The sequence below is a fragment of the Acytostelium subglobosum genome, assembly GCF_000787575.1.
Source record: "Acytostelium subglobosum LB1 DNA, scaffold: scaffold13, whole genome shotgun sequence".
NCBI classification, from domain to species: Eukaryota; Evosea; class Eumycetozoa; order Acytosteliales; family Acytosteliaceae; genus Acytostelium; species Acytostelium subglobosum.
The window spans coordinates 95,939-111,262 of NW_012236520.1; the positions used below are offsets into that span (position 1 = coordinate 95,939).

Consider the following 15,324-nt stretch of genomic DNA (forward strand, 5'->3'; position numbering starts at 1 on the left):
ATCCAAAGTATAGTCTCTAAATGTCATCACATCATTTGTACTATCTGAATTGGTCATGTCAACGTCCATTCTATGTATGTATGTATCAATATCAATCAGCTTGTATATCTGCGTTTGAATATGATTGATTGTATCTATATGTATGTTTGTACAGTTTGTTTGTAATATATATATAAATAGTTATTGTTGTATTGTTTAATAAATGAAATGAGGCCAATCTTTGGTTCAAAGTTGGTTACTGATTGATTGATTGATTGATGCCCCTCACGCACACACTTCAAGGGAAATAATTCAGAGAATTGATTGAAAGTGTGACAATCACACATTGTTTGTTTTATGGTTGTCAATCAATGTTTGGTAGTTGTTGCAATCACTTTAATGCAACTCGAACCACCGGACCAGTCTTTAGACATTGATTACAGGTCGAACTAATCAGTCAACACCTTAACAATTAGATCGATTCACACACATGAATAACTGACTTTGGATTCATCCTATATTAGTATGTAAATCAGGAACATCCTGATCATTACTCTAGAAAGAGGAATAGTGAGAGAGATCAATGGTCAGATATATATATAGATAGGTTTACCATACCATATCAAATGAATGAATGGATAATGTTTATGATCACCTTAAGGTTGGATGTGATTGATGTGATGGGTGTGTTTGTGTTTCTGCAAGGATGGAACGACACAACGATTGGTCCAGGCCACCCTCTTTAGGGTTTGGCCCCTTACATGTAGTTTAAAAGTCTGTTGTGACTAGATACAAGACAGCCCCAATGACTTGTTATAGTCATCCATCATCATCATCATCACTTTATCAAGTGATTGATTCATTCAATGTCCCCTGTCACTATTTCATATCACTCATATCATTCAAACAAACATTTATAACTAAATAATATATACATATATACATAGCATAATGATGGATATCACTCAATGTAATGATACATTCAACTCTACAGAATTTGACACTGATGTCAAGGCAAGAGCCAAGGCGTTGCAATACTTGGAACAACATAATGAGATAAAGACACTTCGAGTGTTGTGGGTCGATGTGTCAAACATCATTCGTTGCAAGGCTGTTAGGACCACATGGCTGTTGCAACACAAGTCTTCGTTCAACTACGTCTGTGTGACCAATGCCTGTATGTCCTTGCGTCCCTTTGACGACACCATCATCAACGAAGCACTGCCCAATCGCGACTTTGGCGAAGCCTACCTGGTGCCCGAGTGGGACACCTTCTACGTCACCTCGTACAGTCCGTCGTCGGCCACGGTGTTTGGTGGCTTCTTCCACAAATCACCAACGACTGGTATGATCGAGCGATGGCCCCTGTGTCCAAGGAACGCTCTTATCCAAGCCGAGAAGCAGCTGGCAATGACGCGCAGCAACTCTGATGTGCCAGGCCTGCTGCTCAAGGGTGCCTTTGAGGAGGAGTTCTACCTCATCCCTCAGTCGCTAGAGGTCAACAAGCAGCTGATGGTCAACCCCGACCCCTACACATTCACCAACGTCTACTCGCTCAATGAGTACACACCGATACTCGACGAGATTCTCGATCATCTGGAGCGCCATGGGGTGCCCGTCGAGCAGGTTATGGCCGAGTCGGGTCCCGCACAGTTCGAGATCACATGGGACTACTGCAACATCAAGCAGGCATGCGATCGCCACATTATTGTTCGCCAGACAGTCCACGCCATTGCTCAGAAGCACGGACTGTACGCCTCGTTCCTGCCCAAGCCCTACCTGCACAAGGTGGGCACAGGTTGCCATGCCCATCTCTCGCTCTGGACGCTGGACGGCGCCACCAACATTGTGCCGGACGCATCCGAACCAACAGGTGTGTCGCCACTGGGCCAGCGCGCAATAGCTGGAGTATTGTCGATGGCCAAGGAGCTGACATCACTATTCAACGCATGTCCCCTGTCCTACCGCAGACTACAGCCAAACTGTTGGAGTGGATGTAATATCATCTGGGGACTGGATAATAAGGAGGCGATGGTACGCATTGCATCGTCACCATTCATGTCCAAGACTGGCAACAGTAACTTTGAAATCAAGACCATTGATCATACGGCCAATCCATATCTGGCGATGGCCGGTGCCATATACGCAGTCATCCACGGTCTGGACAACAGTAACATTGTCATACCACCTCCAACGTCTGCCAACCCAGCAGTGATGTCATTTGAAGAGGTGTCCAAGATGGCATTAGAGAAACTACCAACCAATCTAGAGAAGGCACTTGACCTACTAAACAACAATCAATATCTTCAATCAAGTCTCGGTACACAATTGGTCAATGCGTTCATTCAAGTTAAGGTATGTATCATTCGTACATTCATTCATTCATGTCATTGACTGATACTAATACTTACTACATCCTATCAATCATTCAATAATAGCGAGCTGAAGTTGCTTTTATGAAGGACAAGGATATCAATGCTGCAGTGATGATCTATTACAAACTGTTCTAAGAGTACATTAAATCAATCAATCAATCTATCAATCAATGTGACATGATTATCTTCTTTCATTCCATATTGATATTGCATTTAGTGTTATTCGTTTTAATCACTATTATAGACAACTATGATGTAATGCGAATGAATGAATGAATGGGCACTCTGTGTTCTTGTTCCCAATGATCTAAGTCGTGTAAACATTTCCAAATTTTCAAGGATTGTCTGCTCATCTTGGGGTTGTGCAGATTATTGCAAACGACTCCACCACGTCAATAAATATCAAGGTGTTGTTATGTAGAATTGAATCATTCAATCTAACACACAATAGTTATTCATACATATAATATAACATTACATTACACATACATACATATATTTAAAGAATGACTTGTAGCAATCAAGGTGTAAATGAAGAGTCTGTTACATCAATAGACCAACTAGTACAACAACATATAGATCAAACAACAACAACAACAACATCATCAGTATCCACTATTACAACTCAACAACAACAACAACAACAAGAACAACAAGATATTGTATCATTAGTAAAGGATGAAGAACAAAAACAACAGTTATTGCAGATGCAAGTCTCTGGACTGGGAATAGATGAACAGGATGATTATGAGAGTGATTGTAATATATTGTCGACGAAAGAGCAGAGACAGGAACAAGTGGCTCAGTATGCATTGCAGGAGCAACAACAAGAACAACAACAGAGGTTGCAACGCACTTGGTTTCAATCTATCAAGTCATCAGTGAGCAGCTTCAACACCAAGGTCAAGCACATGTTCATCGCCCCCGAGACTGAAGATGCACTAGGTGTCATCTACCAACTGTTCACCACCTTCTTCAAAGATGTCAAACACTCAAAGGTCGACCTGTTCTCTGGCCTACTCTTGTTGGACAGTATGTTGATCGAGTGCACTGACCTCAATCACTCAATCATCGTCTCACTCACTCACTCTTCGTTCAATAATTATTAGGTTACTACAAGAACCCTCACATCGTCTCTGATCATTATGAACAGGATGAACTGTTCTTAAAGACTGCTAAGCATTATATGAACTTTGCTGCTGCAAGTTTGGGATCAAAGTATGTGTATAGTTACTTGGCAAAGAAGCATGTATCGGGTATAATCAAAGGAGTCACTGGTACAGATCGTCTAAACATCAAGGTCTTGTGCGAACACACTGGTATTCAGAGAGAAGATGTTATCTGCTATAGATTCACCAGTCACAACTTTGATCCAGCTCACTTTGTCGCAGTGGATCATGCCACCATGGCGATTGTTGTATCATTCAGAGGCACATTCCACGCCAGAGACATCCTCACTGATCTTGTGGCCACCAACACTCCTTTCCTCGATGGCTTTGCTCACACTGGTATCCTCAAGTGCGCTCAGAACAAGTTCAACGAGCTCACACCATTGTTGTTGGAGAATCTAAAGGTATGTCATCACATTGAGAGAGCTCTCTCTGGATATAATATCACAGGTCACTAACATTGAATGATTGAGTAGAAGCATGCAGGATATTCATTGGTAGTGACTGGACATAGTTTGGGTGCTGGTACTGCAGCATTGTTCACATTGTTGTTCCATTCAACTTATCCAGAGATCAAGATTCACTGTCATGCCTATGCTCCACCATGTGTTACATCATTGGAGCTTGCATTGGATGAGAAGACCAGGTCATTGATAACCAGCTACGTCCTAAAGGATGACATCATTCCAAGACTAAGTTACCAATCTTTAGAGCATCTTAAACATTTGATCACATCAATGTTGGATAATAATCCTGGTATGATCAATCAGGCCTTCCAAATACTTTGTGCTGGCAATAACCTTGGCGACAACCTCACCAACAAGGTTGCCAGTTTCCTAAAGGTTGAGCGAGGAGTGAAGCTTCCATCCAAGCAGTACGCAGCTTTGAACACTCAAACGATGCTTCCACCTGGCGACACCTATCGTATCTACAAGCAGTCCAACTTTGACAAGCACTTCATTATGGAGAAATCAAACCCATCACTGTTTGGCGAGATAGTCATATCTGGTAGTCTCCTTCTCGATCATTTCCCAGATCACTACGAAGATGCACTCTCACTTTGCTACCAGTACGCCACGAACAAAGAGGCATTCACTACTGCACCTTCATTGGAAGTGAACAACAGCTCGGTTAATCTCTCTAGCAGTCCATCAAAGTCTTCCAACCTTTCCATCAGTCCCTCCAAGTCACCATCAACAAGTCCCTCTAGGTCATTGTCCACAAGTCCATCCAAGTCATTATTCTCAATTTTCTCCACCAGTCCTTCAAAGTCGTCGGTCCTCTCAACCAGTCCCTCACAGTCATCAACCATTCTCTCAAGTAGTCCAGCCAAAGAGTCCATTGATAACAACACCAGTACCAATCAACAACAGATGTAATAATAATAATAATAAACAACAAACATTTATGTGTAATAATATCAATTAATTGTATGTTGTTCAACACTTTATGAATGTATCGGGAAGGCTTGGGAGGTGCACATCGTCGTCCATTCCTCTCCTTTATCCAATCCAATCCATTCCAATCAAATCCAAACAATCCTATCTAACGTAACGTACTAATCTAAAGGCTATCTAACTATGTCTATTTTGCGCTAAAGTCCCTGATCTCGTTGATGATATCGTTGGCCTTGCGCAACACATCGATCATTGACTTGCAAGACTTGCGCTTGGAGGATATCTGTGCAGACTCTTCGAGCAGTTCATCAAAGTACTCCTCGCGGTAGAGAGCGCCAACGAGCTCGTTCTGAATCTGATCCTTCGACTGGTTGACCAAGAAGTGCATGATCGACTTGGGAACAGTATCCTTGATGTTCTTTTTTACAATGTTGAAGTAAGACAACAGTAGCTCGCCTATGGTAGGTAGTGGATGGTGATGGAGTGTCAGTTAACGTCGACTTGGCTTCGAATGAATGATGAATGAATGAACTTACGAATCAACTCTGTCTCAAACTTCTCTCTCGAGTTTAGGTCCTCAGAGGCCTTGATGACGGTTGGCACTTGACCGAGCTTATCGTTGCGGTAATAGTCCTGTTGGTAGTTGTTGTACTGTTGTTGCTGTGGCTTGTTCTGGTAGGGAGATTGTGGTTGGAACATGTTGTTGTTCATGCCGTTTTGTTGTTGATTGTTTGGTGTACCCATCTGTTGATTTGGCATGCTGTTTGGTTGGTTGGGCTCGGCGTTCCTGAAGAAGCTGGAGAAGAAGCCAGACTGGTTGTCGACCTGGGGTGGCTGTGGCACTCCGTTGGTTGGACGTGGTGGCACGCCATTGGTGGCTGCAGGCTTGGCGCCTGGAATAGTATTTGGCTGCATCATCGAGGGGGGTGGCTTCACACCGCTAGCTGGTGGCAGGTTGGGGTACTTCTGTGGCACGTTCTGCTGCCACGTCTGGTTGTTGGCACCGGTGGGACCAGCGCCTGGCACCTGCTGTTGCATTTGCTGTTGCTGCTGCATCTGTTGTTGCTGCTGCTGCATGAACATTGCCTCCTGCTGTTGCTTCTTCTCGAGCAGCGCCTCAAAGATACCGTCTCCTCCGACAAAGTCTGGATGTGAAGTGTTGATGTAGGCCAACTCGATCTTGATGAGGTTCTCAATCATCATCTTGGTGGGCGAACGGTTCTTCTGGAGCAGGTTGTTGACGACCTCGATAACACGCTGTCTGAGGTTCACGAACCTGGCCAACTCCTTGCCCTCGAGCTGACTGATGATCCTCTGAAGCTCGTCGTAGACCAACTCGACACACTGTGCCGATGGCTCGTCGAGACGGGCCACCTGCTTCTTGACCAACATCTCAAAGGAGGCCTCGGGGATGAAGAGGGCCGCACGTGGACCGGTGGCGTTCTTCATTGCCGTTCTAATGTCATTCAGGCTGACGCCCTCCATTGGGTCGATGCTGTTGAGACACTGCGAGAAGATGTTGTCAAAGATGTAACTGATACGAGCACCACCGCACAGCTCGTTGGTGGACAGCTCAGTGAGCTTGCCATCGATGGCGTCCTTGAAGTTGGTGGAGAAGATGGTGATGATCTGGAGCAGCAAGGCGCCCTGGCTGTTCTTGGTGTCGTAGAGGGGGTCGCCGTACGAGGACAGCTCGCCCTGCACGTCGGCCAACATCTTGCTCACCTTGATCTTGAGATCGGGCAGGCAATCGCGGATGTGGAACATCAACAGCTTGTTCAGCGTCTTTGAAAGATAGGCTGTGCCGCTGCGTGTAGCAATGTTCTTGTAAATTGGATGGTTCTTGAAGTAGAGCACCTCACCCTTGAGCGATTCTCTGATCGACTTCTTCGATATGATGTCCTCCTGACTACGATTGATCACACCAATGAATCCAAGAGATAGAGGGATAACACGACCTGTCAATACATCCATGGCATCAGTACCCTTGTCCTACAAGTTGGGGTTGCAATGTGATTGAGTAAGTATGTATGATTGAGTGATGGACAATCAGGACCAGGACGCAGGACACAGGACACATACCATGAGATCCAACTTGGTGATGACACCAATGGTACGCTTTCCATCGGGGTCGACCTCACGAGCCAGTTGAAGTGCGTCAGAGTTGGCCAAATCAGTGTTGGCTGGAGTGACTGCCAAGATGATGGCATTGGGCTTCTTGATGTAGGCCATGATCATTCTTCTGATCTGTGTCTCAATGTCGGTTGGCTGATCACCCACTGGCACCTTGGTGATACCTGGCAGATCGACCAATGTAAGGTTCACAACATGAGGTGAGTAGATCTTCAGATTGATTGGCTGTGCAGAAATGCCCTTGTTCTTTCCAGTCAAACGGTCTGTATCCTTGATAATCTCCTCTCTAATCTCTCCAAAGTCATAGAACATATCATTTGGTCTATGTAAGAACTCTCCCCATTCCTTTGATGTTGAGTCTGTTCAGTGTGATTGAATGAATGAGTGAGTTAGTGAGCTGACCATGGTACATGACCATCACGATCAATCAATCGATCAAACATACCATCCTCAGCAATTGGCAAGTGAGTGAGTTGAAGGATAAGTGGACGTCTGGTGACGATACCAGATCCTCTGGGCAAGAAATCTCTGCCGACAATGTTCTCCAATACAGAACTCTTTCCTGATGACTGACTTCCAACTACAACAATCTGTGGCAAATCAAGTGGATCAGTTCCCAAAGTGTTGAACACATCTTGTAACTTGTTAATGACAGGGATGAGTTGATCCATGTTTCTTTGTTTTTGAAGTTAAGTTGATTGATTGATTGATTGACTCTGATATTTATATTAATAATAATAATGGTACAATATATATACACACAAATACAAAAAGAGATAATAAGTATAAGTATAAAGATAGACTCTAAACGTGATAGCACGAGTGTTTGTTGATTGTTTGGGGTCGTGACTCAGTCAGCGAATGCACGGATGCTTGCAAGCTCTTGGGAGAGTGCTTGCCAGCTACTCAAGAGTCTGGGAAAGGGGGTTCCCTTTCAAAACAAAAGATCTTGTGAGCTCAGCGATACATGCAAAAAAACAACATTTATTTCGAAAATTCTCAATTGGTTGTGATTGATTGAATGAGCGCGCTGTGGTGTTAGGACAAGGACTGGATGGCGTCCTTAAGGTTGGTGCACTGGAATTGATGTCCATGTGATAGGAGTCGATCGGGGACGAGTCGTTCACTGTCCAGTGCAACACTGGCAGATTGGCCAAACATGAGTTTGAGTAGGGTTGGTGGTACGGTCACCAGACACAACAGACGTCCACGTACTGATGCGATTGTACTTAGTAGTTGTTCGTTGGTGTTGCTTGTTGGCGCACAAACATTCACTATTCCTTCATATTGTTTGTTGGAGTTGTTGGAGTTGGAGATGGAGTTGGAATTAGCCACACTGGTGATGGCCAGTCCTACATCATCAATATGTATCCATGGTACATACTGTTGTCCTGTGCCCAAACGGCCGGCGCGACTCAATGAGGCCAGGTCGAAACTTGGGAATATGCCACCATCACGTGACAGAACATGGCCAATACGAAGCATTGTCAATATAGTGTCGGGATGATTGGCCACTGCCAGCTTGGCCTCTTCTTCAATCTTCTGGCAGGTGGTGACTCGGAAGTTGGTGCCTTGTTCGGAAGCCTGGTCCGTCGATGATGTCATCTCCATGAGGTCGAGATCAGAGAGTATTTGATCACCGCGATCACCATGGATACCAGCGGCCGATGCTTGAAGGAATGCACGAGGGGCGCGACCCTCGGTGGCAGCGAGTTGGATGGCCTGAGAGATGGCCCTGATCGAGTCCAGGCGTGATTGAAGGATTGTTTCCTTTTTGGATCGTGTCCATCTTTGTGTGCCTGGATTATCACCGGCCAGATTGATCAACACTGTATTGCTGTTGACCAGATGACCCCAGCCATCAGGTGTGCGTCCATCCCAATGTTCAACGCGATGTACATCGGGCATGGTCTCAATCAATCGTGGGAACTCAGAGTATGGCGCTGTTGTGAGAACAACGACCTCCCATCCCTGTGCCGCCAAATGTTTGGAAACTGATCGACCAACCAGACCCGACCCGCCAGCAATGATGGCGCGGCCACGTGTGAAGGCCATGTCAGTCGACTTCTTGCTTTGTCTGATGGCAAAGTTGCCATAGTATCGCATGAGCTTGCCAATTAGGGGCAGGGTGATCTGTCCATCAAAGTGCCAGCCATTGCGTGTTGGGGTTTCGATCCATCGACTGGTAGGCAGGATCCATGAGGGGAGGGGCAGTGGCACGCCAAATAACAAAATGCCTTTGGACTCAAACTTGAGTGATGACGCGTTGGGGGCTTTGGCCGCCTTGTCTATCACACTGACATCATAGTAGAATCGTAGCCAGGAGTCCAGTGGGCCGCCAACACCCTCGGTGAGTGCCAGCGAGCCATCAAAGCCCACACGACATCGCTGTGTGGTGGCGTATGTCTTCTGATTGTTTTGACCCAGACCGAATGTTCGTCGCCATGTTTGAAGATCGCCTCCCTGTGTCACACTCACGGACGCGTCAAATGGCGCGTCGATCATGTTCTGTGGTATGCCAAACATGTTGGCAAACATTGTTGCCAACCATGACTGGCCACGCTCGACTGTCACCGAGCCCGCGCCGGACCCACCATACAGGCAAGACTTGAAAGCGTGAACATGGCTAGCCAGCAAAGACATTTGCTCATGTCCAAGCACGCGCCCCAGGACAGAGACGCGATCGAGGGCGCGTTGATTGCTCTCGCGATGACTTGTTTGAATAGGGGGCGGGATCCATGTGCGTCGGGATCTTGTGCCGCCCAGAGAGTAGGACACAGCCGCCTCAAATATGCGCTGTTGTATCGCGGGCAGCCACTTGGTGGCCGTTCGCATGAACCAGTCGCGAGCACTCTGCAGTCCCTGCATTTGTCCCACGAATGCCACAGCGTCTGCCAATGTTTGTACAGTGTGAGCTCGTTGCTTGCGTGTCGCTTCGAACTCTTTGGCTGCGGTCGCGTAGCCATCCTTGTGCGGATGTGTGATGGTGTTGCGCTTGAGCGCGTCGACATAGGTGGCGGCGTCCTCAATGCACAGGCCGGCACCTTGTGCCAGATTTGGTGCCGTGGCATGGGCAGAGTCACCGAGCAACACGACGCGTCCATCATGTCCATGCCAAGGGAATCGATCCACGCTGGGTACCTTGTATATATCGCTCTGGAGTATGTTCTTTGATGGCGTGCCCTTGATCAACTGTTCGTAGCTGATGGGTAGTCTGCGGGTTGATGACGTTTGGCCACCCTTCCAATCGCGGAAAGTGTCCAGTAGCCACTCCTTGCGTTGATCATCGCAGACCTCAACCTGGATCGAGGAGGCCATGTGGTCTGCCTTGGGAATGGCCGCGAACCAGAACACCTCACGTCCACGCAGAGGAACGTAACCGAATCGATTGCCGTCGCCCCATGCTTCGAATGCTGACTCGTGCCATGCGCGACCGTCCGTCTCATCGACCTCGACATTAGCGCGGAAGTATGTGTAGCCGCAGTAGTTTGGTGACACGGGTTGAGTGTGCAGCTCATTCAACAGCTGAGTGCGGGCCAATGAGTTGATGCCGTCCGTGGCAACCAGTACATCGCCATGCAGTATCCTTCCATCGCTGAGCAACACCTGAACGCCACCCTCAGGGCCGTGATTCAGCTTGTACTCCACATACGATGCCGATGTCACAAACTCGACGGGCGGCTCTGGCTCCTCAGGCCCAATGCAAGCCGCGTAGAGTGATGTGAGCAGGTCGTCGCGATGAAGGCAGAGTATGGGGAAGCGCTCGCTGAACTTGGGAGACGCCTTGGCCATGGCGTTGCCATGTTTATCGCGATACTCGGGTGGCGCCATCCAGGCACCCTTGTCTCGTAGTGATTGCATTAGAGTGGGTCCTGCCAGATCGAGGGAGTTCTGTGCGTTGCCCCAGAGTGCAATACCGCCGCCAACATTTGCCCTGCAAACTGATGGAGCGCGTTCAGCCACTGTGACCCTAAAAGCATGACGAGCCAAAGCAGCCGTTGCCAGTCCAGCAATCCCTCCTCCGACTATAATAATAGAGGGAGCTCTTAAAGTTGATGCTGACATGATCTGATTGATTGATCGATTGAGTGAGTGGGTGAGTGAGTGAGTGAGTGAGTGAGTGGGATGGTTCCAGTGATGGAGACATACTAATTAGTATTAGTCATGGATACAGATAGAATAGTTATATATATTTATAAGATGAAGTGACCATCAATCTAACAATCACTTGTCTTTATGATTGATCGTTTCATCAATTTGAAACGACACTCACACTCAAGATCATGTGATCAAAAGATGAGCTGGCGATACAAATAATTTCCAAAAACGGAATCCTGGATGTACAAGTATGACACATATGAGGCGATGACTGACTCCCTGGGAGTCCATCACTCGCTCGGTAACTAATTATTATTATTATTGGTTATGTTGATGGATGTTGTTACTGCTGTTGTTGACACTGTTTGATGATCGATGTATCCTGGACTCTTGTACAAGCTTCATTCTCTTCTCGCGTAGTGTCATCTTGGTGGTAGTGGTCGATGTTGTTGAACCACTGCCATTCTCTGAAGCAGTTGTATCGCCTGGCGACCCATCCTCACCGGTCTGAGACACGGCAGCTTCCAAATCTGTTGACGAGTATTGTCCTGATGTTCTCTGAGCAAACTGTTGTTCCAGCTTCAACTTGGTGTCTGCAACCTTATGAATGACACTCGATGTTATCCTCTCCTCCTGTTCCTTCTCATGCTTCTCAGCCTCAGTCTTCTCAGCAAGAATGGCAGCGACCCATTCATCTCTAGTGTCTCTGTCATTTGCACAGATGATCAGCGAGTCTTGGCTGGTAGTAGATATCTTGAGTGCATTCGAGTAGTCTGTTGGACATGATTGATTAATTGAATGTTAGTGATGTATACGATGGAATGATTCCAGTTCAAGGACCAAGGCCCAACAAACTTACTTGTAGTATCATCAAGTTCGGACAACCTCAGCTTGGTGAGGACGAAGCTGCGCTCGAATTGGAGACGGACAGTCTTTTGCTTGCCAAAGAAGGAGCCAGAGGACTTGGTAGGCTTGGTGACGGCCAGAAGATCGTTGAACAGGTAGAGCACCTTGGGATGCTTCTTGAACTTGGGACTCTCCACCTCAAAGAAGTCACCCTCTTTGACAAAGCGTCGATGTGCCTTTACAACCGTTGACGCGCTCTCACCATCCAACTTCTCCTGGATACCTGCCAACTTCATCCTATTCTCAGCATTTCGCTTGGCCTCATTCATCTTCTCAGCCACAGTATTCATCGAGGCAAAGGCCTTCTCCAATGATTGATAATCACGATGTGATGGCCAGGTATGAGTGATCATCTCTCTAAGTAACAAGCTGTATCTCTGTGTGATTGAATGAGTGTGAGTGAGTGAGTAAGTGGAATGATTCCAGCCTTTGATGTTGATGTGGGAACATACTGGAATACGTTGGATTGGTCTGATGAGATGGTCCTCGAGTCCTCGCAACTTGATCTCTTCGTTCTTCTCTTTGACCTTGTTGAGGTAGGAGCGGAATTTGGGCTGCTTCTGGCATTCGTTCAACACTTCGATGGCGGTCTCATAGTTGATTGAGTACTGTGAGTAGACCTTGAGGAATGAGCTAAACTTTAGGAAGATGTCTCCAATCTGTGTGTCGGTGTCCCATGCCTTGAGTCTTCTTTGCAACTCTTCCTTCAACATTGTATTCGTCAAGATAATGCTCTCCAGCTCGCTGCTAAATATCGCTCGCACCTCCTCCTCACTAATGATTGGTGAGCCCTTCTTGATGGCCTCCCTAAGGTCCTTCAACATGTGCTGTGAAATGTCAAATGAGTTAGCGAGTGAGTTTGGCGTATCATGTGCCGCGGACAACATACATCACGGAGGAACAGGAGACGCGTCAGGTACTCTTCCTCGGTCTTTGTGATCTCCAGTGCAATGCGCTCTCTGTAGGCATTGTGTCGCTCTGGAATGAAGGAAGGAAGGTGTTAGAGGCTAGGACATGGTGCCCAACGATGATGTCTTAGATTACTTACCCTTGATACGTTGTCGAGTCCTTTCCAACCATCTTCTAGTCGCTCGTTGTATCTTGATTGCAGCACGCACTTCAAGTGATTGTCTGTTGGCATTGCTGTTCAATGGTATTGCTACTGCACATGTGGATGATGGTGATGGTGATGATGGCGTTGATGGCGTTGTTGGCGCAGATTGGGTGGTGGCAGGTGTTGATGATGGCGATGATATGAGTGAGTCTGTACACTTGATATCACTCAATGTCGATTGAACGACTTGAGTTTGTGAAGGTGTCGCGGGTGTGATTGGCGTTGTCGATGTTGGTGTTGCTGGCGTAGTTGGTGTTGTCAATGGAGTCGATGGCGTGATTGGTGTTGATGGTTGGCTGATTGATTGCGCTGGCGTCTTGTCAGGAGAGTTGGGTGGAGTGGCTAATGTTACAACAGGTGATGATTGTGTTGGGGACTGAGCTGGGTCAGTGGCAGGGATGGGGATGGGGATGAGTGGCGTGGACTCCACTGTAGGAGAAACAGCAACAAAGGTGTCTGGCGATGTGGCCAACACATCATCCTTGACCTTGATCTCCTCAGCGATCGACTCGAGCATTGGAACTGATTGCGCCTGTGTCTGTGGCTGGGGCTGAGGCTGTGGCTGTGGCTTTGGCTGTGGCTTGGGTGAATGATGAGGCAGGATTGTTGGATTGATGGTGTAGCTCCTGGCACGACCTTGGAGCTGTTGTACAACGCTTTGTGATGGTGATGGATGCACCATAGGAGAGGAGGAGGATGGTGATGATGTGGCTGATGTATCTACATTGTTGGTTGGAACTGGAATGGAGGTTGTTGGAGCAGGGCTCTTGTATGGACTGCTTGGTAATCGTACAGAGTTGAATTGTTGGCGATATTGAGCGCGGTTGATCGATGTCGACGTCAGGTCTGTTGTGCTACTCGCTTGTTGATTGATAAGTAGTGATGATGGTCTGCCTGGTGCTGTGCTATATCGCGATGGTGTCGATGATGACGATGATGATGACGAGGTTGATGCGAATGAGTTCCACTTGTTCAATATATCCTTGAATGAGCTGCCACTGTCATTGTTGCTGCCTGTCTCGATGGTAGTGTTATTGGCAAGTGATGATGAGGGAGATGGAGGGGTTGGTGGAGGTGGCGAGGCCGGGCTTGGACTGCCAGGACTTGGCGGCGCGTTTGGTGCCAACGGGGAAGTGAGAGAAGAGAATGAATGAGAGTATTGTCTGCTGGTAAAGTTGGTGTACATCTTGCTGCTGTTCCTGTTGGGTGTGGCTGGTGTTGCCGATGATGGTGTCGTAGTCGTCGTGGAGATTGATGTGGAAGTGCTGGCAGAAGTGGAGGTAGATGTGGTGTGTGGCTGGACAACAACTGGACATGATGATGCTTCGGTTGCATGTTGGAGTAGTGCCTTTGTCTCCTCCACAGTGTGTTCAGTTCCCTTGCGTGGTGATTGACTCCTTTGTACTACTTCCAATCTTTTGCGCTCTCTGATTGTGAACATGGCCAACATTTGTTCTGCCTCCAACATCTCCTCTTCACTGAACGACTCTTGTGTGGCGTCCACAGTTGGCCAATCAACCGAGAACTCGTATTGTGTATCAGCGTTGGCGATCTAAAAGTGTGACAGTGTGGCGTGTGAGTGGCTTGGAGTGGCGGGTGGGTAGCGTGAGTGGCGTCACGCGCCACACATGTGTGGCAGTTGGCACCTACCTTGCATAGCGACTCTAGACATTCAATGATTCGCCTGATGTTGGTGTAGGATGGACTCTCTGTTTGGAGATCAGCTGATGTGAATCGCTTGTGGCGTGGCACGCCAACATCGGCACAGGCCTGTAGGAAGAATGATATGTTCTCACCATTCTTAAACTGTACGATACGATTGGGTGCCAATGGATCAGGTATGGATATGCGTGGCATCAGACGAGGTGATATCGTCTGCATTATTCTACACAACAACACTCCATCCCTTAGCAATTGGATGAAACTTGTATGAGCCACTGATGCCCCGTCCAAACTAATCTCCAACGATGCTTCAATCCATCTGATCGCGGCCCTCTTTTGACAAAGATATACGATGGCCTTTTGATTAGTCATGTAATATTTGATTGATTATGTATATGTATGAGTGTAGTTAGATAGAAATGATGATTATGATTGATTGATCGATGAGTAAGAAGAAGGAAGTAAGTTGTAGACTAGAGGACAGTCTGGCA

The 15,324-nt window shown here is 47.1% G+C and overlaps 5 protein-coding genes across 5 annotated transcripts; 2 read left to right on the plus strand and 3 right to left on the minus strand.

The window, feature by feature from the left end:
- Nucleotides 1-933: 933 nt before the first annotated feature.
- SAMD00019534_066990 (hypothetical protein) lies at nt 934-2,489 on the plus strand (the record flags this gene model as incomplete). The annotated part of the gene is made up of 2 exons (XM_012897811.1): nt 934-2,334; nt 2,418-2,489. 2 exons carry the CDS (start codon nt 934-936, stop codon nt 2,487-2,489), a joined length of 1,473 nt encoding a protein of 490 aa, XP_012753265.1.
- Nucleotides 2,490-3,061: 572 nt separating this feature from the next.
- SAMD00019534_067000 (hypothetical protein) lies at nt 3,062-4,902 on the plus strand (the record flags this gene model as incomplete). The annotated part of the gene is made up of 3 exons (XM_012897812.1): nt 3,062-3,386; nt 3,464-3,927; nt 4,000-4,902. 3 exons carry the CDS (start codon nt 3,062-3,064, stop codon nt 4,900-4,902), a joined length of 1,692 nt encoding a protein of 563 aa, XP_012753266.1.
- A 205-nt stretch (nt 4,903-5,107) lies between these two features.
- SAMD00019534_067010 (hypothetical protein) lies at nt 5,108-7,724 on the minus strand (the record flags this gene model as incomplete). The annotated part of the gene is made up of 4 exons (XM_012897813.1): nt 5,108-5,376; nt 5,457-6,912; nt 7,003-7,412; nt 7,499-7,724. The coding sequence occupies 4 exons, from the start codon at nt 7,722-7,724 to the stop codon at nt 5,108-5,110; spliced, it is 2,361 nt and encodes a 786-aa protein (XP_012753267.1).
- A 367-nt stretch (nt 7,725-8,091) lies between these two features.
- On the minus strand, nt 8,092-11,118 carry SAMD00019534_067020 (hypothetical protein; the record flags this gene model as incomplete). The annotated part of the gene is made up of 1 exon (XM_012897814.1): nt 8,092-11,118. One exon carries the CDS (start codon nt 11,116-11,118, stop codon nt 8,092-8,094), a length of 3,027 nt encoding a protein of 1,008 aa, XP_012753268.1.
- Nucleotides 11,119-11,469: 351 nt separating this feature from the next.
- SAMD00019534_067030 (hypothetical protein) lies at nt 11,470-15,052 on the minus strand (the record flags this gene model as incomplete). The annotated part of the gene is made up of 6 exons (XM_012897815.1): nt 11,470-11,924; nt 12,011-12,434; nt 12,510-12,884; nt 12,947-13,035; nt 13,106-14,723; nt 14,822-15,052. 6 exons carry the CDS (start codon nt 15,050-15,052, stop codon nt 11,470-11,472), a joined length of 3,192 nt encoding a protein of 1,063 aa, XP_012753269.1.
- Nucleotides 15,053-15,324: the final 272 nt, after the last annotated feature.